The sequence below is a fragment of the Trachurus japonicus genome, chromosome 21, assembly GCF_045865225.1.
Source record: "Trachurus japonicus isolate A0001 chromosome 21, Traja_1.0".
NCBI classification, from domain to species: Eukaryota; Metazoa; Chordata; class Actinopteri; order Carangiformes; family Carangidae; genus Trachurus; species Trachurus japonicus.
Genome location: NC_140927.1, coordinates 22,431,680 through 22,454,768, shown reverse-complemented (window position 1 = coordinate 22,454,768; position 23,089 = coordinate 22,431,680). Strand labels below are relative to the sequence as shown.

Genomic DNA, 23,089 nt, shown 5'->3' with positions numbered 1-23,089 from the left:
ACAGATGTCTTTGTTGGATCTCGGCTCTGTCTTCTCTGGCTTACTCATCTCTGTTGTCCAAAATGTGGCAATGAGCAATTAATTAGGTTTTCCCTCTTACCGAAGTAAGTTAACCACCAGGCCTGGAAGTCACAGAGAGATCCGTCTGGATGGGACTCGGCCTGGGGAGAGTGAAGGAGGGGAGGAAGAGGAGCGCATTTTAACCAAGTTAGGGGAAAAAAAAAAAAAAGTCGCAATGGAGTGAAACAGACAAGAGAAACTCACCATGACATATGCTACGCTGTCGAAAAAGGCTGCTACAGTCAGGCTGAGAATCATCTTCTGTACCGAGGAAATGAGAGAAAGACATGAAAACGGATTCTCTAACAAAACATCCCGAGTAAAAATGCCAATGCATTTATATTCACTTAGAGAGAAGGGCAAATTATAGATCAAATGATCACTGATGTGGCTGACAGCTTGGCATGCGACGTCCCCGGTGACAACTCTGTGAAAATATCACAGAGGAGAGTGTCTCCTTAATTCCTTCTATACAAACGCTGCTCGGTCTTTTTTTTTTTTTATGAAATAAATCAATAATCTGCGTGCGAGAGAATTTTAACAGGGTATTTGCTATGCACGCCAGCTGTCTGTCTTAACCTGACTGAGCCTATAGAGGTGGTTACAAACTGTGGCGATGGTGGGTGCATAAAAGAGACAGACGTGGACACACACGCACACACGCACACATGCATACAGCCTTTTATCAATTTGTCAGCAATGACCCTTCCAAGGCCACAGAGGGGGAGGAGGAGGAGGAAGAAGAAGAGGAGGAGGAGGATGAGACGGAAAAGAAGGGTGCACGAGGGCCGGCGAGCACTAAAGACTATCGACTGACGGATAACCTTTGTGAGGAGATGGAGAGGGTTTATGTGGTGCAAAGAGGAGGAGGAGGAGGAGGAGGAGGAAGAGAAGAAGCAGCTGCGGCCACTGCATGCAACCTGGCCCACACCGGCACCAGGAAACCAGCAGAGCTCCACGTTTACTCGTCTTCTGTTTTCTGATTACAGGAGGTAAACATGTAAACCTGACAGACCTGCTGGACTGGTTTCAAAAAACAAAAACTGGCCTCTGAGACCACAAGCTGCACGCTCAGTCCAACACCACAAACAAAAAACACACAACAATGACATTCCAGGATCTGAGATAAAAATACTACACGGAAGAAAAATCAATGTCTAACTAATATTTTTCAGTTTTATACCTAAGGCCCTGGAGGATAATGTAAACCTCGTTTGGAGAGAGGGAGGGGTAAAAGAAAAAAGCACAGGATAGACGGTCATTATCACCGAACAACTACCAGTCAATTAACTTCCCAATTAGTCAATCCGTGCATTTTAATTGGGTTCAATTATGCCATTATTTACCGTGGCTAACTGGACATCTTTCCGGCGGCAGCGAAGCAAACACAAAACAAGCTTAAGAAGAAAAAACAAAAAAGAAACATAGCGTACGGTGTAGCAGACTAATTTACCTGAGCCAGGGAGTGATATCTGCGGAGCACCCAGATCACAAACAGCATGAAAAGACTGAGGAGAGAGCAGAGAGACCACAGTGAGAGGTTTCCTGCTAATTGCAGGGGGCAACAACTTGAGCAGGTCAGGGAGTCTACTGCTGATGTGCTAACTTTTTCTGTTTTTTTTTTTATGCACATGAATACATCATTACAACGACTGTACCACACTAATCCCTGTAGGTTCTCTTGTTAGCTTCAACCTCTACTAACCCCTGAAGTAAGATTAAGATCACTGACCATAAACACAGCACCTGTTTAGACTGACACACTGACATAACTTGTGTATTTCATCATCAACACTAAGAGAGAGGCCTCGGTCACAAATATACTGAAATCAAATAATGGTAAAAAAAATAAAATAAAAATACACTGATAAAAAAAAAGCATAAATGTAACAGATTTTCAAAAAAAGAACAGCATTTTGTCAGAAAACCTGCAAAAAAGAGCTGCTTAGTGATACGTGACCAGCGTGGGAAACGCACCGAAGCGGGTACAAAGACGCAGGCACCGCAAAAATTACAACTGACTATTGAAACAAATGGGAAAACCCCTGAGGACTTTGTTACAGCTATAAATAGAGAACACCATCAAGGTGCCAACACGCTGATTTCCCCTGTTGTAAGTCTTTTTATTTTATTTTTTATTATCATTGTTCAATTAAACTGATCTATCATTCCATAGTCTGTAACCCTGGGCCTGGGTTTGAGTTTGAGGAAACTTTAAACTGAGATATCTGAATGATCTAGTTTCAGTGCTGAATCCTACGGCCACATCTATCACAACAACAACGACGACACAGGCTGCGAATTCTCTTTCACTCTGGTGGACAAACATACAGGGTGTGGCGACGACGACAAACATTGCAAACAAACCACACACTAAAATGAACACAGAGTTAAAACAACACACCTCAGACAGTCTCATCAACAGCTGGATATTAGAAGTTTTAATGAGGTCGTCTTCATTATTGTGCAGGAATCTTAGTTTTTCCAGGTTATTATCATAGTCAACTCTTCCACGTGACTAATGATGATACACGTTCCTAACAGTTTTACACAAATAAGCATAATTATATTTAAATTGAGTCCAATGCATAAGCTGTCAGTGTATGATTATATCATTACTACAATAAATGCCCAAGACAAAGTGTGAGAAAGAAATATTTACCATCCTACTAGGGAGAAGGTTCCTGTGGCTCGTTTTACTGATAGAATCACCACCTGTAGATCACAAACAACACATTTCCATAAGTAATAAAAACAACATATCCAGGTCAACATGTGAATGCCTTACATTCTGTGTAATGTTTTTGGTTTTTGGAGCTATAATCATGATAATCATGACCATCGAAATTACTGGGTCAACATGGCCGCTATTTGTCCAGGCGTGTCTTTTTTTGCGTGCAAGCATGTGTGCGACGTGCAGCCAAAGGAAGTGTAATAAAACACGAGTTGCATTGAATTTTAGCAACTTGAGTGTAAGAAATGTAAAAGTTTGGATTGTAGTGACACCTGAAACATCCACGGTGTTCATGACACATGTCACATCCACATGCGGTTGACCCATTTTAACACATTATAAAAACCAGACGGGGGTGCGAAGTGACAGCTGAGTAGAATGAAACGGAGATAAGCAGATGTGTTAACACGGCTAGAGAACCTGACATTCAACATATTTTGAGCATCCAACCTGAGACCGATCTGAGAGAGAAGCCAGAAAGAAAAGGAAAAGATTGAAGGAATGAGAAGAATGAGACACATTGTGTACAAAGTCACTCGAAAAGTTTCACAGAGACTGAACAAGCCAGCTGAAGTCTTGCACGCAAACATGTCCACATTATGAGCCATGTAACATCACAGCTGTGGCCTCTCATACACCTGCAGCCTCAGAGGAGTCGCACCAAAGAACGACCTTCCATTATTATATATTCCGACCGTCTGATAAAACAACCCGTATGTAACACCCTGCTCGATATAGACAACAGAAGTCTCCTGCATGAAGTGGTTTTCAAATTAGGCCCGCTTTGTTTGTGCAATAGTGTAAAATTTCTGAGTGCATCGCTCAGACAGAAAAGATCTGATTTTACTAAGAGTTACAGTTTATATGCATTTTCCCTCTGAGGCCTTTTACTGTTTTATTACTGTTTAAATTACATTTGAATGACTGCTCCCGACATGGAGCTGCAGGGGTGTTAAAAAGGCTCGAACTCTTTGCACTTCATTTTAAAATTGTTTCATAAATAGGGCATGAGTGATCCTGGCTTTCGAGAGGTCTGTGCCACTTTTGGAACAGGGCTTCCTCCTCGCGTCACAACTCCAACATCTGTATCGCACTCGCTCTGGGCAACACATACAGTATTACCATGACTTGGCCTTTGATTCTCATCCAAAAAATATGAGCAATGATCTTGTCAAGACTGATTTACACCATTAATTCAAGTAGTTAAGACTGGACTTGTCTTAAAAATCACAGAAAATCATGAAAAATCACAATATCCAAAAGCTAAAAACTGCTTCTAACAACAAATAATCCAGATTCACACATAATACAACTAATTCATTCAGAATATTCCAGATTTTTGTTGTTGTTATTGTTCTATTCTTGAAAAACAAGCAGTATTTAGCAGTGTCGAAATACTGCTATGCAACTAATGTTTCTCAAATGACCTGAAAATGTCGTTAACATTCAACTTGCAGATGAATAGTGTTGCTGTGGCGACAAAGAAAACAGGACGTTGCAGAGACGTCAGCAGCACACCAGGTAATGTTTAATATATACAGCTGTAATAAAGAAAGCGGATGAGTGTCAGAATATTCTGCCCTCAGTTTTCACTAGGAGGGTGATGCACAGCTCAAATTGGGCTAGATGACGAGGCCGGTGTGTTTCTAGGTTAGTCAGACTGTGTACTGTTCGCTGATTGATTGCTTGCAATTATGAGCGATTACCTGTCGATACAGGAGAGATTTGGGCTCCGGGGCTAAACGACATTACTGCAGCATTCTTGCTCTGATATGGAAGAGAAAAGCCAAGAGCAGCTCTGGAAGCTAAAGCTGCTGGCACGCAAAGATATACCTACTCATATTAACACGTACACTGCACCAGAGACGGTGCTGATGCTGTCACTGATCTGCCTAGCATATGTCAGTCTTGACTCAGCAACATGGTGCAATTGATCAAAAATAGCGTATTTCCTGAAACTCTGTTATTCAGAAGAAAAGGGGAAGTATTTTCTCAGAGGTTTCTCAAGTATATCCACTTGGTGTGAACTCAACTACATGTGAATTCAATGCAATCCGGTTCTCGTTCACACATTTCAGTGAACACCAAGAGCTATGAGTGCATTTGATTGAACTACACTGGACAAATCTCGGAAAAGAACAGAAACAATTATCCATTACAATCTCATCAAATAATAAAACAATGTACATTTTACATTTGGCAGCAAAGTGACTTTGTAATTCTACCCAAGCTAGATCCTGTCAAAAGGCTGCCTCCCTCCCAAAGCAACAACAACGCAGTAAAAGTACCCAGCACTACAGCACACAAGCTTCAAAGTGTTTTTTTGTTTTTTACTTTTTATAAGAAAATGTGTTGTATTCATCTATATTTTCATAGCCCATCCTTGGCATTATCTTAATTAATTTAAAATTGTCCATTTTAAATAATCATTTTTAAATAAAACTCTATATGTGTTTATATTCATATCAAATACAAATTCACACAATATATATAGCAATAATAGCTAAAAGCTGTGTGGACTGTGTGTATACATGCTTCGGACCATTGAATGAATGCTCATGCAGTTTATATAATGCAAGATAAAATGCTGTTAGCAGGTTAAATTATTCCTGTTAATTTTCATTTTCATCCAGCTGTATTGGTTCTTTGCGATTTTAATATGTTTCTCTTGGCTAAACCAAAAATAGGCAGGAAGGCCATAACCAACAATAAGGCCCATACATTATGTCAGGACTTCAAGTGTTGGTGCAACTTTTGAATGATTTCTCAAGCAGAACAGTGAACAGGAAACTCTGTATTTTCTGATCTGATAAATGAGATGGTTCACGAGGGTTGTTGAGGGTTTAAACAATTTGTCCAACACAACTTTGGAACAACAAGTAGATCAACAGATTGGAAATTGCTCGCCACACATTAAAGTTTTCGTCAAGCATATAACGGTGCATCACATGAAAACAGCCAACTAATGCAGCTAGTTAGCATGTGAGATGACTGTCTGTTCGGCTGTACCGTCACAGTTTAGCCCCGGGAACGATGCAACTGTCGGGCCAAGGCTCTAAGCGTCTCAAAAGCAATCGACCGATCGACAAACAATCAGATAAAGTCACTAATTACCGATGCCAGCCAGCCAAGCCCTGCAGGCAGCTCACAGTGGAGAGTGAAGCAGAGCAGCTAATTAGCCGTTAAGCTAAAAACATGTGAACCACAGTAGCGCTGTCTACTTACGCATCGATAGTCTTCTGAATCTGTGTTAAAAAATACGCAGCGTGAGTTGTTACTCGTTAACGGTGTACTTTGACTGCCCATGATGTCACTGTTAATTTTTTTCGGGCTAATTTCGCTCCGATTTGTTTTTGTTTTTGCTGTAGCTTCTCTCGTACTTCCGGGTCCTACGGGGCGCACACAGGGACAAAAAGGACCAGCAGCAAACGTTCGAAAAGTCGAAATGCCGCAAAGGGGCCAGAGTTTTGTGGAGGAGTTCCAGTTTTTGTAGCCTAATTAAAACTTTACTTTGTGACTTTACTTCACTTTACTTATCCAAAATACAATACATACAGTGAGATATAAAATGGTAGGTTACTCTGGCATTGGTTAAAAGTTCAGCTGCTCAAAAATGGAGAAAAAAAAAAGAAAAAGAAAAAGAAAAAACCTTCTGTTTTCAATTGAATAAACATACAAATAGAAATGTGTGTGACTAAAACACAGGACCTTGTGACAGCTCAAGGCAGCAGCACTGTTTGGGTTGGTAAAACACAAAGTAAAAGCTGTTTAACAACAGCCCGCAGCATTCACCTCAAGGTTAATGATAGGATCATCTCAGTTGGATGTTTTTAGAAACCAGCAACCTCATTCACAGAGAAATGCAGATAGGCATGTAGCTAACCTTTGTCCGAAATGTGGACAGTGGTGTGGCTGCCCGTAAACACTCTGAATCAGAGAGAAAAACAAAGAACCTTCAAGGTGTGTTGCTTTAAAGTTGTTTGAAGAACATGGCTGGCTTTTAAAGATAAGTGTTCTTAATCTAGACTTTAGACAACAGGCTGCATTTTGTTAGACTGCATTAGTCGAAGGTTAGTGGACATATTAAGGAATTTTTTCCCATAATGGATCCAATTCTTTCCCACATTATGGCAACTTATTGAAGAAATGTTACAAAATGCAATATAAACTGATGCAGTTGTGGCCTACAGACTGTACATTAATGTATTAAAGCGACTTTCTGTTTCTTCTTATGGTCTGCCTGTCGAGAAAAAGCACCCTTCACACAACTAATAAGATACGGTTGCACGTTTTTCTCATTGTGTTTCATTTCTGATTATCTTTATCTCATTTTTTATCACTATGTGTGTGTGTGTGTGTGTGTGTGTGTGTGTGTGTGTGTGTGTGTGTGTAAGAGAGAGAGAGAGAAAGAGAGAGAGCAAATTAAAGCAGCAAGTGGGTGTGTTGCACTCTGTAGACCTATTGTGACAGTGAAACTCCAGCTGCACCCATTGGCCTTTGAGACTGTCACTGTCAGTTACTCAGGCAACAGTGAAATCTTTTATTTCTTTTTTCCACTTGGAAAGATATTACATAAAACAACACACATGCATGAGTGCACAGAACAGCAGTAACCTCCCTCTTGACAATGTATACATAATTGTTAGAGTAAACACAAGTGCATTCCAGTGCATATTTGTCATATATGTATCTATAATACCATATATTTACTATGAAAGGCTGATTCAAATCAAACAAGGTTGAGTTAGAGTGCAATAACTGTCTTGTACTGTATTTATCTGGCACGTTAGATGAGCAGAAATTAGAATTAAATGGGTTTGCATGCATTCAAAATGGATCTTTTACATATTTTAACAGGCTCTACATTCAAGGTGTTGCCGCTTGCAGCTTAACTGACAGACAACATTCCTCTTCCTGTAGGTAATGCTAAATATACCTCCCCATTTTAACACCTTTAACTTCTTTACATCTAAGTGACGCCTTTCTATTTATAAATGTTCTATTTCAGCAAATGCTCCATACTGTTTTTGTACCATGGTGTGATGCCGTTTCCAGTTGACTTTGTTTTTAGAGAATACAGACAATATTATATTGTCATAAACTGTCTCTCTCCTTCAACAGGGTGTCACTCAAACTCAAATAATCCCTAAAAGAAACAAAGTAGAAATCAAAGAGCCCCATTATGAAACTAAATGTCTAGAGGTGAAATAAGACAAAACTCTTGAACAGCAGTTGACATGAAGAGAGCAACAGTTGTGAGCAACTCTGCAAGTGTTTACATGCTGCCTCTGCATGGCAATCATTACATCACCTGTTTTCAAAGCTTAGGAGGAGAAGCAGCCGGAAATACTAACTCCCAAGAACAGACACGGTGTGCCTGTCCTGTTTTCATGTTGTGTCTGACATTTTGTCAGATTGTTATGTATAGTCTAGTTGTTCCTTTCCAAATGTCTGATATGCTGCCCATATGTCAGATTATGTCAGCGACAGATGATATGAAATGACTGTTCACTCCAAACATCCCCTGTCCTATAGAAACAATGTGACAGCATGAGTGGTAAATGTAAACTGAGAAACCTACAGATATCAAGGTGTATAAAACTTGTTTTGTGTCTAGCATAGCCTACAGAATGTTTTTTAAATTAAAGATCTGAGTAATGCATGTGTGATATTCCCTTTAGTAACCCTACATTCAATAAGGTCTAACTAAATTTCTGTGCTGCTTAGTATAACTGAATTAATGAAATAGATCACATACAACAAACTGAGTAAGTTCATATAAAAGCTTTATTTTAGAAACAAATATTATCAATACAAAAGTGGTGCATATAAAAGCATTTGCTTATATTTGACAGATGGACATATCCAGTAATATCCTCAATATTACCGAATAAAATGACAATAGTAACAATGTATCTCATGGAAACCATCATTATTCTCTGTGCAAGAAGAATTATCAGTTGATTCCAGTTCATTGACCATGTAGGACATGAGGAGATCATGGGCAGCTGCAGCAAGCATATGCCTCCTTCCATGCAAAGCACAATTTAAAGACACAGACACATTAGATTTGAAGGAGCACTGGTCATACACGGACATATACATCAGAACACACCAACATCATCAGCATCACAGACAGGATGCTAAATCTTTTGTCAGTATTTAAGATGCCAGTGTTCAGATGACAGGTCCTGTAGGTCCACTTCCTCTCTTTGAAATAACATTTGGCTCTCGAACATAATACATTATGTGAGGTAATAAATACATTAAATAATGGTTTAAATATGTTTCATTTGCGTATCTCAGGAACTGAATGCATGATGTGTACAACACTCTGGAGTGCAAAACATACGGGTTTGGTGTTAAGTACACAAATGCTTTCTTAATGATCAACACATCTACAGTACCACAGAGTAGACCAACACCATGTAGGCCTGTATAGACAGAAAATAAGCTGCCTTTCCGTCTACCACTCCAATGTTTGTTCATAAATGTCTCCGGTAGTCACAGCAGCAGCGAAGAGGCCTATTGATAAGTCAGTTTAAGCCAGTTCATGTAAAAAATAAAATAAAAAAAACAAAACAAAGAGTAATGTGGGCTTCCAGTTTCTGTTGTTGGGTCGAGACCTTCACTGGCCCCATCCTCCGATGCCAATCTCCTGTTTGTAGCGCTTGGTGAGGCAGTTGGCCTGCAGTGTGAGCTTGGACAGCACGCCTTGCAGCCCGGTCAGATGGTACTGGAACTGCTTCTCCAGATCCTCATCCTCCTCTTCGTCATCGTCGGAGGATGTCGAGGATGCTGATGATGATGCGGAGGAGGTGGATGCGGAGGAGTTCATGCGGGTGATCTTCATGCTCTCCTTTCGCCTCTCGTCGGCGGCGGCGCACCGGACCCCCCACTCGATGTCCCTGCGGATGGACTTGAGCAGCTGGTAGTAGCCGTACATGTCCCCCTCGTCCATGTCCGATTTCAGGGAGCTCAACTCTCTGTCTTCATCCAGCGGGACGTCCCGCAGCATGCTGGGCACCATGATGGTCTGGTCCATGTTATTCACGGCGCCGATGAAGCGGTTCATGGCGTTGAAGAGAGAGTTTTTCTGGTTGGGGGTTTCGGCCAGCTGCATCATCATCTTGGCGAGAGTTTGTTTGTCTTTTTTCTTCTATCAGGAAAAGATGTGAAAGCGAAGATCCTAGTTTCTTGTGTTGTTTACTCTCCTCCGCGAGTGTCCTGGTTTAATTCTCGGCTGATCGGCTTAAAGAAGCGGCTGCTTGTCTGTAATGTTGCGTCAGGGATTGGCTGTCTTGTAAATCAGGCGAGCTGTGCCGGTAGGTCAGTTGGGCACGGTTCTTGAGTTTTTCCTTCTTGGTGAGTTGCTTGTTTGTGCCCTTGTCGTGGTTTCTGATCTGTGGGAAGACGGGCGCGTCCTTATATAGCCTCAGATGCAGATGGTTTCGGAGCTGTTAAGGCGGTGACACGACCTGTTTGTCAGGTTCTCCCACTGCAGTTGTAACCGGACCCAAACGACCTGTAATAGCACTCAGTTGAGCCCAGAGGTTTGGCACATTCTCTATCGGGGGGAGGAGTGGCTTCAAATCCACTGTTTAGATATCACCAACTCCACGGAAATGGATAAATCCCCGCAAAGAAAACAACAAATCTCCTCTCTCTCCCAATCTTCAATTCTTCACCGCGCGTAATTACGCACAGAACACGGTGTTATCTCAAATATCACTGTACATGCAGTACTATACTATACATCTGTGCTATGTGTTGTCTTCCGGTGAAAGGGATGACAGGCATTGCATCACCACATCCCACATTCTGATCCAATGAGCCAGTCAGAGGCACCGGCAGGGTGAGGCCTGACCGAGCAGACCGGTGTCATGAATATTCATGGCACAAGCCATCAGCCCACTGCTCCGGCTTCCACCAAAGCCAATCAGATGGACGTGTGCGTATCCGAGGCGGGGCTGAGCCGTCGATGGACCAATGAGGAGGCCGCTCTTGTCTCCCTCACATATAGAAAAACAAGCGCAACACGTGGTCGAGGTTTCAGAGCTTTTGAATAATTATTGCTTGAATAGGCTGGATTGACTTTCAGGGTGTCGCCCCCCTGCACTGGGAGAGCCATTGTGGTTAAAAAAAAAAAGAAAAGAAAAGAAAAGAGAGAAAAAAAAGTTGCCTGGCACACCACTAATGTAAAAACACTCCATTATCTCTCCTCAGAGTATCACTGCAGAGGGTCAACTACTTAAAGTAGATACTGCAAAGTAAAAGCACTGGTTCTGCAGAAACAAATGCCCTCTGATAATTAAAGCACTGTAGGTAATTATTAGACTGATCAGTCAAAGCTTTGACAGGCAGCACTGTTGCAGCTGGTTGGGCTGGAGCTAATTTTAACTTCCTCGCTTACAGTTGGGTATTTCAGTCCAGTGAGTCTCAACTTGGGCGACAGATGATAAATCTGAGGGGTTGTGAGATGATTAGTGGTTTGGGAGACGGGGAAACACATCACTGACACACAAGTGGATTCATCCTCTGTGAATAGACCTGAAGATTTTAATCTCCGTGTGGCTCAATGTTTTTTTTTATTATCAGCGTAGAAGTTGCTTGACTTCCTCACAGATCCACATTCTTCACGTCTGTTAACAATCTGTCGATAATATTTTCATAATGTTTGTAATTTTTCAGTGTTGATTCACTCACACACAACTACATGTGCTGCATGTCTGCCTCTCCTGGGCTGGCATCAACCTGTCCTCCTCTGCTCCCCCTGAGACTGCTCCTTATTTTTCCTTGGGTGGGAATCTGAAATATGCCAGAAATGTTTGGGAATTTAAGTTTAATCCTAATCAATTCATTACAAAATCCTAATCTGTCATTAGTTGGGTATAATATTTATAGGAGCAACTATGCTCCAAGTGCCATGGGGGTGGAAGTAACCTATAAAGTCGTCACCCTTTAAATGTCTTTGGTGTTGTTCCTGCTATACTTTTTCCTTAGTTTGGTTCATTTTTAGGAAAGCTCTATGAAAACATACCAGGAGATCCATTGACATTCAGCACATAGACAAGTTAAGATAGAAAAACACTGTATCAATAATTCAACATGTCTTAAAATGGTGGTGAAACAGTGAAGTATCTGGTGCCATGTCAATGAGTATCTCCAAATATATATATATATCCTTGTTGCAGTTTCCCAGTGATGAGATAAACTTGGAAGTGGAAGTGGAAATGGAAATGTCGTAAAAGTGCAAGTTCACTTTTTTATCGAGCACCACATTATCACCAGCGGTCCCTACAGTAATACTTCTGGCCTGGTAATTTTCCCTTGGGGTAACTTGTCTTTGCAACTGCAGTATACTGACAAGATTACATTTAAAACCACACTGTTGCACCAGCCGGTTTCCAGCAGTGATGGTGGATACTTGATTTCCCACCCCCTACTCTTCTAACTATAGCTGCTGGTAAACAGGGGGGGGGACACCCGCACAGCTGCTGTGCATGTCCACCCCATGGTGGAGGTGCATGCTCTGTCTGAAATCTGAGCTTTTGTAAACACTTCCCTGATTTCCCATCAGACTGAAACCGAGCAACATGTTTTGCACCGTGTCATCAACAAAAAAAAGAAATCAATGTGTCTATGATTCTGTCTGACTAATTATTATCAATAAAGTTTAAAATAGCTTCATTTTACATACCAGGATAGACTCATCAGAATGATAACAAAAAAAGAAGAAGGGAGGGAGGGAGGTAAGAGGAGGCTGACTGACCTATTATGGTATATAGTGATACTCCATGCCCAGGAAGTGGTGTCTATGGGTACAGTTTGTACTAGATACTAGAAATGAATCACTGTTAAAAAATTGTCGCTCAGCAAGAACGGGGAGAATGTGAAAATGAACGGCAAAACCTGCTGGGTGAGTTCCTCTCCTCTCTCTGTCTGTCCTTTCTTACTTCCGCCACTTCTTGGTACGTGGTATTTCTACTGTCATGGTTACCATATCGCTGTTCAAGGTCTCTCCTCCCCCATTCCCCCTTTCTCCTCTCAAACCCAACCGGTCCAGGCAGAGTCCTATAATGCTTGAAAATGTTTTGTATTATTCCTATTTAAGGGAAATGTTTCCTCCTCCCTGTTACAAAGTGCCTCTTTTTGTGGGCAAAGGGTTTCACTAAATCGTTACCATTACCTTACCATGTAAAGTGTCTTGAGATATTGTAAATTATCATTTGGTGCTTTACAAATAAACTGAAATTGAATTTCTTGTTTCTTTTTCTTTCTAATAAGATCCCTGTTTTGGAGCCGGTGGTTGAAGAATTACAATATTCACCTTAACTGACTCAATCATGCGTAAGATATTAATATTAATAGAAAAGGTACTATCTGGGTAGACTGGGCTCTATCAACCTTTTAATTTTTTAGATTGTGGTAGAGCTACAGTATAGAGGACTATTAAATCTAAAACAGTGAAGAATATTCTATTAAGTTATGCTTTTTAACAATCTACAAAACAACTAAAACTGTCATATCATTGAGTAAAAGGTTGAGTGTTTCCATTTGAGTTTGAGTTGAGTATAAAGCAGCTTCAAGCTGAAATACTAAATCAAAGTACAAATATGGCATTAAAGCAGATAACAGCGGCACGGCCGTTTCGGCTAATGCTGTGTTCAAGGCAGGCTTTTGAAACCGTAAGTTACAGCTTCAAGTCACAACTACGACTTGGTAGCGTTCCAGGTAACCCGTAGCTCGTGTTTTTACCGTCCTGTTGTCTGTGAAAGTTCCCTATAACGGCCACTCGTAACTTCCGACCCGTGAACTCGTACCAGATCGAACTGGTATGACTTCACAGGAAGGAAAAACACAAAGTACGAGTTTCCTTGAACGCACCATGAGTTAGCAGCCCCCGCCCTTGTCAGGCATCAATTGGTCCTCGTGCTACGTCACCACATTCACGCGCATCCCTTGGCTGCACACACAGCCCTTCATGCCGTTCTCTCCCCTCATTGGATAACACTTGTATCCCACAAGGAAAATTTTCTCCTCGGGTTACAGCAGAGCAGAGTGACGGAGAGACTCGTGTTTAGGCTGAAATACTTCATGTAAGTGATTGCTGACGGAAAATAGGACTATTTAGGACTTATATTAACAAAAACATTCCACTGATATCTGCTTTAAATGCAGTATTCAATTACATGTACATGTATTACAGAGGTGGAAGAAGTAGTATCTGAAGTGGGATTATCTCAGTGTGAAAATACAAATCAGTAAAAGTCCCAAGTGTGCTGTTTAGTTCCTATCCATGTTTAATTCTTATATAACACACTATTAAATTGTTACCACTGCATTTAACTGCATTTTAATGTTGCAGCTCAAGGTGCAACATAACCAGTTAGTACATTGATCAAACAAACGCAGTAAGAAGCACATTGTTTCCATTGAAAATGCAGTAGGAATATGAGGTAGCACGAAACAGTAAATCAAGAACCTCAAAATCACACTGAAGTGCAGTAACTAAACCTGGTTCCCGTCCCACTCCATCTAGATCAACTCTATCCCAAAATCTACCTGGGACGCAAAGCCATACAAACACAAATAGACTAATCCCCCCACCCCCTAACACACCCCCCTGTGAAGATTAGCTGATCCCAGATTTCTAAATGGTTTCACTTAAACAAAACAAAAAAAAAGCAGGTCAGCGGAGCAAATGTGAACTCCTGCCGAGCAGAGATTAGATAAGAACAGGAGCTAGGCTTTGCTTTCTCAACAGGCCTGTCAATCAAGGCCCCACCTCACTGACTTCCTCTATTCTCCTGTGATAGGCCTCTCCACTTGTCAGAGGACGCACCGTGCCTGAATGCAACAATGAAACCTGGATCAGTTCGGAAGGGTTTCTCGATTGTGTGTCATGTCAGAAGCGGAGCATCCACCGATTACGGCGGGTGTCATCATCATCCCACAAGGCTTCAAAGAGCGAGAGGGGAAAGGGAGAGGAAGTGGAGAAGGAGGTGGTGGTGGTGGAGATGGAGGGAAGGAGGGAGGGAGGGAGGCAGAGGGGTGGGTTGCTGCACTATAGGAACAGGCATCTTGAGTGGGAACTCTAGTACTTGTCATCACAACTGCATGTTACTGAAAAGTGTGAGGCAGGGGTGTCTGGGTTCAGCAGGGAGGCTCGTGGCAAAGCAGCAACAGTAATTATAACAACGGCAGCTGGGACAACAACAGTGACAACAGCTCATATCACAAAGAAAGGAGTGGTGTGGGACGGGCGGGCCGCAATATATTACTGTATTAGGTAATAAATGAGGAATCACTAAGGACTCAAACAGGGTGTGTGCATGTGTGTGCGTTTGAAGGAGAGAAATCTTAAGTACTCCCTCTGTAAGTTTTTGAAACTCAAATTCATTAGATGATCATATTAAAGCAGTTATTCTTGTCATAGATTTAATAGAATTTTAAACTTCCATTTAATACAAAGCAGCTCTCGGTGGAGCACATCAGCAGCTCTACATGTGACACTGAAACTGTACTCAAACTATAAAACCAGGACTTGCCCTCTCAAAGTTTTAAAAGTACCATATTGTTTAAATTGAGATGTATGTCTCTGTTTTGACAATCAAGTAGGTCTATGTTCTATATTAAAACTGTGAAAGTATCAAAGCCTCAGTACACAGAGAAATAAATACACAGCCTGTATTCAGGACCTGAGTCTCAAAATGAAACGTCAAGACTTCTGTTACTTTGTGATGTCATCACAAAAGGCCTCAAGCCCCGCCCACCCAGACCCATGCACCATCCCGACTACTGTACAGGATTTGGTTTCGTTCAGTGTTAATGACACAGTCAGCCAATCAGAAGACAGGCTCCGAGACTCTCTTTTGTGATTGGTAGACTTGACCCCATGACCTCAGGATCAACCTGACCTCCTATACCTAGAGCCACGAGGTGTTACAATTGGATATGTTCTGGGATATTATGTACTCTGTTCTACTTGAATGACATGATGTATGTTTTGAGATATCATGTATTCTATTTTGTACTTGAACGCACATAACCTGATGTGAACATGAAGCCAGATAGTGTGACCCTAGCCTGATAAACAAGGACATAATGTAACTGCTGAGTTCAGTTAGGTTTGTTGCATTAGATACTACACGCCTGAACAACAACACACACATCATGTTGCTTATCACATTCTGAGAACATGCGTGGACAGTGGCCTGTCACATCACATCTGGCCAATTATATCCTGTCGCGCGAGATCCAACCCTGTACAGGGCAGGCCCAGCCCAAGAAGATAAATATGAACCATTTCCTGAAATCAGGGCTCGCTCCTGATGGAGATCTCGTGAGAGCTCTGTCACTACGAGTCCAGCGCTGATGTACTTTATCTGTGACCTGAGTAAATTCTACTACTTTTGTACAAAAGACTTCTCTGACTTGTTCTTGGGCTTCCAATGCAAAGAATCGGGATTAACAGAGGCCAACAACTAGCTTACGTTTTTTTTCTTTTTCTTTTCTGATTGTCTCTGATGGAGCGCCTCCATCAGTTACCATAATAAACACATCACAGTACCAGCGTATCAATTGTCATATTAAACTAATGGTCATGGCTTCATAAAACTATGGTAAAAAAAACAACAACATCTTGGTTAGGTTTTGAAAAAGTAGGCTACTTCCTGAACATTTGATGATCTCTGTTGTCATGGTTACTATAATAATAAAAAGGGTACCTTTAAAGCAGAAGTAATTGCGATCTGGTCGTTTTGGCATCCCTTGGCTGCACACACAGAGAGGACCGCCCCTTTATGCCGTTCTCTCTCCTCATTGGATAAAGCATAGGTGTCAAAGTCAAGGCCCGCGGGCCGGGACCGGCCCGCCAAGCGGTCCAATCCGGCCCGCGGGACAAATGTTGGAGTTCCGTTTCTTTTGGCCCTCTCTCAGCAGTCTGCTGAGCTCACTCCCCCGCCCCTCCCTCACAGATTGAGTGAGCGCCACTTCTCCTCTCCCCCCCGCCCCTCCCTCCCTCCCTCCCTCCCTCAAGTTGCAGCGGACAACAGAGACACAGAGCCGCCGACTCTCACGTATTGACTACTACAACACAACAACAGCGGCTCGTTGCGTAGTGTAAGGACAGCACCGACATTCACCGCTAAAGTCCTGCTCTTGGTCCAGCTCGGCTCGAGTTCTCACTGGGCCTGAAAGTTAAAACCCAACACGGTCCGACCTGCTGATGAAGCCCCGGCGCGACGTGGCCGGACTCATTAGCGCAAATTCTCGATCCGAACCGGCGTGTCCGGTCGGGTTGGTGGGGCAGAACCGGCCTGGGGGCAGAACTGGCCCGGTGATAAGCCAGATATAACCTGTAGTTACGTATCCACGCACAGCTGGGAGCTCAAAGCAACAGAGAAGGGGAACAGAGAGAGAGGAGAGGGACAGCGCAGCTACAGGTGTGTGTGTGTGTGTGTGTGTGTGTGTGTGCGTGCGTGCGTGTGTGTGAGAGAGAGAGAGCGAGAGAGAGAGAGGGAGATGTATTTTTCCTATAGCTACAATTTAATATCAGCCCAATACCTACAATTGTCTGTCATTTGCCACATGTGGTTTTGACCTAGAACTGACAGCCTTTTTAAGGATTTGCCTCTGACAAAAATATTAAGCTGCTACTGGCTGCTAATTGGTGGAAACTCATAATTACATCATGGAAATAGTATAAATAGGCTATAGGCCTATGTATATCCTATATTGCCATTCAGTTAAAAAAAATATTACAATATTACTTTTGGTTCATATTGCCCAGCCCTAAATTTCAGAATGTTCATAATTTTTTGTAAAAAGGATAGCTCATAAACTGTACACATCTTAATAATGTACTTTGCACAAAGTACAAAGGGAAAAATGTGGAGTTCTTGTTATTTACAGGTTAATATGCAAATGCGATCATTTTACTGTTCCGGCCCTCTTGAGATCAAATTAGGCCGAATGCGGCCCCTGAACTATAATGACTTTGACACCCCTGGGATAAAGGTTGTAGGATACAAGGAAAGTTTTCTCCTCGGCTTACAGCAGAGCAGAGTGACTGACAGACCCGTGTTTCAGACCAAACACTCTATATAAGTGATTGCTGTCGGAAGATATAACTATTTAAAGCTGCGTTCACACCGGACCTTTTGTTTTTTGAACGAGCGACGAGTTTACATGTTAAGTCAATGCAAACGAGCGATAAACAACTGAATCACTACTTTATGTTGGGAATCAAACCCCAAGTCCTGTTCCCAACCTCATCGCTCTTATGGGCCGCTATACGTCATCCCACTCAAAATCACTACACGGCCACTAGATGTCGCCTAGCAACAAAATGCACTTATGGCTCATGATCACCTGCTGCACAAATGGCCTTTGGGCGCCTCTTTCACTGGACTCAAATTGGGTTGACCTCCACTCTACGTGGCAATTTCACTGTTTCCTCCCCCAGGCACCCGCAAAACCCTGTAGGGCTACACTGGGGCTGGGATGATTAGTTGATTAAGTGATTAGCTGATTGCCAGAAAATAATTGGCAACAAGTCTGATAGCCTAATTGATAGTGTTATTATCATTAAAGTAAAAAAAAAAAAAAAAATTCTTAGATGTGCTGATCATAACAGTGATAGTTCCATGTCTCCCCGTTCCTCTGTGATGGATTAATACGACCTTGCCGAGGGTTGTCTGTGTGTGTGTTAATTGCTGGACACAGAGAAACAATGGGAGCAATTTGATAACAGCACAATTTTACAACAAATGAGCACAATATAATCTGAAACAGTGCAGTTCCTCTCCAAAAGCCGGGGCCACACACTGGATGGAGAAAAGAGGACCAGCCACAAAGTCAAAGTCATTATTTCTAACATATTTTCTATTAATTGAATCAGCCAGTTGATATGGAGAAAAAAAAAGGCCCTTGGGTTTGTTTAGCTTTGTTTATAGTCACTAACTGATATTTATTTTGGATAATATTATTGTATTGTATTCAAAAACGTCTGCTGATTGTTATTGTCATCATTTGACTAATCTTTAATGTGTCTAAATGCACGCTACGGTCCAGATTTGAGAGATGTTTTTGTGTGTGTGCGTGTTTGTGCGTGCGTGTGCGTGTGTAATAATAAGGCAGCGCTTCCTCGGCTGCGTCTCCCTCCAGCCTACAACCCATTAAGCGTATTCGGGGGGAGGAGGAGGCGGAGGAGGAGGAGGAGGAGGCAGGGCGCGGGATCCAGCGGCACGCACGCTCCATTAGCGGACCCACTGCCGCGCCGCTCCGCCGGTAATTTGCGTAACGATATTGGAGGGAGCCCGGTTAGCTCTCTCTCTCTCTCTCTCTCTCTCTCTCTCTCTCTCTCTCTCTCTCTCTCTCTCTCCCTCTCCTCTCTCTCTCTCTCCTCTCTCTCTCTCTCTCTCTCTCTCTCTCTCTTTCCCTCCGCGGTCTCTGCACCGTTTTCCCACCGCTTCCCCGGCCTCGTTGCGGAAGCACAGCAGGAGCGCAGCAGGAGAGTCGGACAGAGAGAGAGAGACTGTTCGTGTGTGTGTGTGTGTGTGTGTGTGTGTGTGTGTGTGTGTGTGTGTGTGTGTGTGTGTGTGTGTGCGTGTGTGTGTGTGTGGCGCTCTTATCTCCCCACACATGCCGCTTCGCTTCGCCTCATTTTTTTCCCTCTCCCCTCCTCACTCGCCACCACAGCTTCCGTTTTTCGCTGATGCCTAAGCGCCATCACGTGGACGAGGATGGTATCAGGCACTCAACTGTGTAAAAAAAAAAAAAAGGCAATAAAGTTTTGTTTCCTCCTTTCCTAGCTATCAGGGAATATAAAACTATTTTACGCAACAATTGTAAAATCTAAACACACAAATAAATAACACTAAACTAAAGCGTAGAGTGTACCCTAGCCTACTATTGGGTTGTAAACCAGTACTTTTGTTTTTTACAGTTGTCTGTGTGATAGTGTGAGGAAAAAGTAGGCCTTGGCTGTAACAGAGATAGGAATAAGTAAAATAAACATCAGGAGAAAACGGTTTGAACCCTTCAGTTGTCCTGTTGGTTTTCCTTTGGGCTGTAGTGCAAGTATGTGTGCGTTTTGTTGTTTGAGCTATATTTCGGTAAACAAAACAAAACAAAACAAACAATGTGAAATGTCCTGCCTTAGCATACCTGTTGTTGGAGGAGGTATAGGCCTATGAGACGGTCTGTTTCCTCTGGGTTGCCAGGTTTGGGCACTAGTTGCTAAGTCAGTTCTGTCCCTCAGTGGCCTTCTGTTCCAGTGTTGCAGTTTTCCTTTGTGTTTTTGTCCTGATGAGCAGCTGGCTAATGGGACTTCTCTCCATTATTTGGCAAAAACTGTTTATTTTCTCCTTTTTGAACAGTTTAAGCTTATTCATCTTTTCGTTCCTAATAAAAGGTAAAGTCAATTCAGTTTGGCATCCACTGAGTTTTGAATTGTTCATTCAGGAAATGTGTCAATTTGTCAGGTGCTCCACACTTTAATATATGGCCTATTTACACAAAGTTTAAAAATGTAAAGTTGCAGTTTTGGGAGTTTTAATTTGTGGAATTATTTCTGTCATTGTCAGATTAAAAACAAACAAGTATGCACATCTTTAAATGCGATCCAAAGTTTTTAAACCTCCTTCTCAGTCACTCACAGCCAAATTGAAACGTTGGCTTCATCATAAATATACAATGTACAATGTGTCCTATCTGTAGCAAGAACCAGCACTGCTGTGATGTGACGTTCAGGGAACAAAGAGCTGCAAGTCTGCTTGTAGATCTGCAAGTCCCACATTTCTGGCCATCGCAGACCAAATTAATTACGATCTGTGAGGTGTGTTTTCTCCTCCTCGTTCACATTTCTGCAGCTGTAACCCACTCGCCCACCCACCCATCCAGCCGCCCACGCAGGCCTGCCACACCATACAACTTAGCCTACTTTCAACACGCCTTAACCTTTAACCCAACACCTTCTGTCACTAATCCTGATGCTAAAAATGTGTTTTGTCCTGATTTCAGTGTGGGAACAGGCTGAAATCATCACATGCCGTACTCATCAAATGACAAAACAACTGATAAGTCATTGGAATGTATTTTCTTTATAATCTAGATAAGCGACTTCATCTGATCAGTGTGATAGATTATTTTAATATCAGAGCAACCCTCACATCAGCTTTGGTACATAGACTTCATATTTAAAATGTACAGAGCTGCCTCATAGCAAAAAAGAACACACACTAAACACATTTGTTATCTGTATATTTATTGATAATAAGACCACTGATGGTGACTCAGTCAATAGTAGACAGCATGGTGCAATTCCTTTGAGTGTCTGGTGACCCCATGTGTAAGTTGGATGGTATTACAATTTAGTATTTACAGGACAAAATCAGCTGGAGGGAGGAAAATAAGATTCAGAGTGCTGGAAAAAACAAACATACATTCACTAAATAAATTTACAGCTTTAAAAAGCAATAAAAGGTTGTTTTTTTTAAGAGCCACAACAAAATACTGATCGACAAAAATCAAGACACTCTCTCTCTCTTACACACACAGTCACACACAAGCCTCTCATACAAGGGAAGTACACACACAAGGTTGACGGGAGAGTCAAATAAAGACTAAAGAAACAAAAAGAAAAGAAATCACACATACTCTCTCACACACACTGAAAGAGAGATAGAAAATCACTTGGTGATACTGTAAACTTAATGCCAACCAAATCATGATGAGTATAGAGCTAAATTGAAACAACTACATGTTGCACGTTACTCTCAACAAAACATTGGCCACGATTATTTTGTCAGTGCGAGTTTCCTATAAACTATCAAACAAATACAGATTAACTAGCACAAAGTGCGGAATCAAAACTCTGACACAACATTTATATATATATTAGCATATTAGAATGAGAAACAGTACATCATATAAATTACATTTCCAATCCATATCTACAGATGATGATGATAATGATGATGATGATGATGATGAAGGCATGTTGATACACTACAAACTGTAAATACTAGATGAACACTGTTGGGAGTCCCGCTTGTCTGTCTCTAATGTCGACTTCTCTCACCGTATAGCAGGCAGCTGGCTTTGCTTTCAATTACAGTAGGGTTTCAACCACCCAAATGATTTGATATGACCCTAGAGGGCTGAAAGGTGCTGTTATAGGTCAGGAGAATAAAAAAAAACAAATAATTAAAAAAAAGAAAAAGAAGAAAATCAGCTTTTGTTACGTTGCTCTTTGAAGCATTATCGTGACATTTTGGAATTCAGTTTCTGTCATATAAAAAAGACAAAGTTTAAAACGTTTTACTAAAGGGAGGTTATGCGTCACATTAAGATCTTGTTTGATCCTCTGAATTTAAGTCCTTCCCTTTGCACACATCTGTCCAATGTCAGCACAGAGGAGGCGCTCCATCTGACCATTACACCCACAGCATAATGCCGACGCTGGTCAGGTGTGTGTAGGTGTGAGAGTTGACGTGATTTAAACCTCTCTATAAATCTCTTGTCATTCTTCACACATCTAAAGGAATTCCCCATTATCCCAGGTTGATTCAGGTGTTTTAAGGTAGGCCTAATTGGGTGTTGGAGGGATATTTCAGAGCCAGGCCCTGGTCACACCAGCGTTTAAAACTACCACATTTCAAATCTGCGCAAAAAGAGTTTGTTAACTTTGACTTTGTTTGCTCCAACGGTGCCAGTTCTCTCTGTCGCAGCATTTCCTGTCTCTCTACAACTAACTGCTCATTTAGGGCGATAGGTTCAAAATAGAGGAGGAAATAATAGTAGCAGAGACTTGGAGCCGATAAAGCTGGAACAGCACAGGAAAGGGCAGTTTCAGGGTCCTGGTGCTGTGTATGCTTACTGTGACACAAGGGAATGGAGCCATGGTTAATGATATTATTATTTACCCATATCCCTCTCCTACATTGGCCAAGCAAGCATATCTGAAGTGCAAAGGATCTGCTGCTGTGGCACAAACCTCCTCCTTCTCCTCCTCAGTTGGGATATAAACTGTTTAGAAACCATTTTGAGATCGGAGTCAAACCTATCTTTTTGGATAAACTGTTACTGTGCTGCACTTATTGTCCTGTTTATGACCTAAATAACAAAAGTGTGTAACTGGCAGTTTCTCACTGTCTGGTGTGACGGCGCCTTCAGTCTACGGTGTAACTGATTTGTTCAACAAGTGACCTCATTGATGAACTCTTCCCCTGTAAAACTAATGAACTGACATAAACTGGAGTTGAGAAGCTATAAATTCAGGCAAAAGTT

The 23,089-nt window shown here is 41.9% G+C and overlaps 2 protein-coding genes and 1 long non-coding RNA gene across 3 annotated transcripts in view; 1 reads left to right on the top strand and 2 right to left on the bottom strand.

Moving 5' to 3' along the window:
• LOC146965247 (cyclic AMP receptor-like protein A) overlaps nt 1–6,198 on the bottom strand; it is a 58,646-nt gene extending 52,448 nt beyond the window's left edge. Inside the window, exons 1-5 of the mRNA XM_085765661.1 lie at nt 6,020–6,198; nt 2,723–2,775; nt 1,514–1,568; nt 265–321; nt 101–161 (exon numbers count right to left, since the gene is read on the bottom strand). Coding sequence (XP_085621787.1) covers nt 101–161; nt 265–321; nt 1,514–1,568; nt 2,723–2,775; nt 6,020–6,100 — 307 coding nt within the window. The 5' untranslated portion in view covers nt 6,101–6,198. The remainder of the gene's footprint in view (nt 1–100; nt 162–264; nt 322–1,513; nt 1,569–2,722; nt 2,776–6,019) is intronic.
• A 2,365-nt stretch (nt 6,199–8,563) lies between these two features.
• Nucleotides 8,564–11,072, bottom strand: LOC146965246 (mid1-interacting protein 1-B-like). The gene has a single exon (XM_085765662.1). The coding sequence runs from the start codon at nt 9,921–9,923 to the stop codon at nt 9,423–9,425; it is 501 nt and encodes a 166-aa protein (XP_085621788.1). The 5' UTR covers nt 9,924–11,072; the 3' UTR covers nt 8,564–9,422.
• A 1,495-nt stretch (nt 11,073–12,567) lies between these two features.
• On the top strand, nt 12,568–14,797 carry LOC146965245 (uncharacterized). Its single transcript, XR_015034676.1, has 3 exons — nt 12,568–12,713; nt 13,082–13,144; nt 14,614–14,797. It is a non-coding gene; the product is annotated as an uncharacterized LOC146965245 (long non-coding RNA).
• Nucleotides 14,798–23,089: the final 8,292 nt, after the last annotated feature.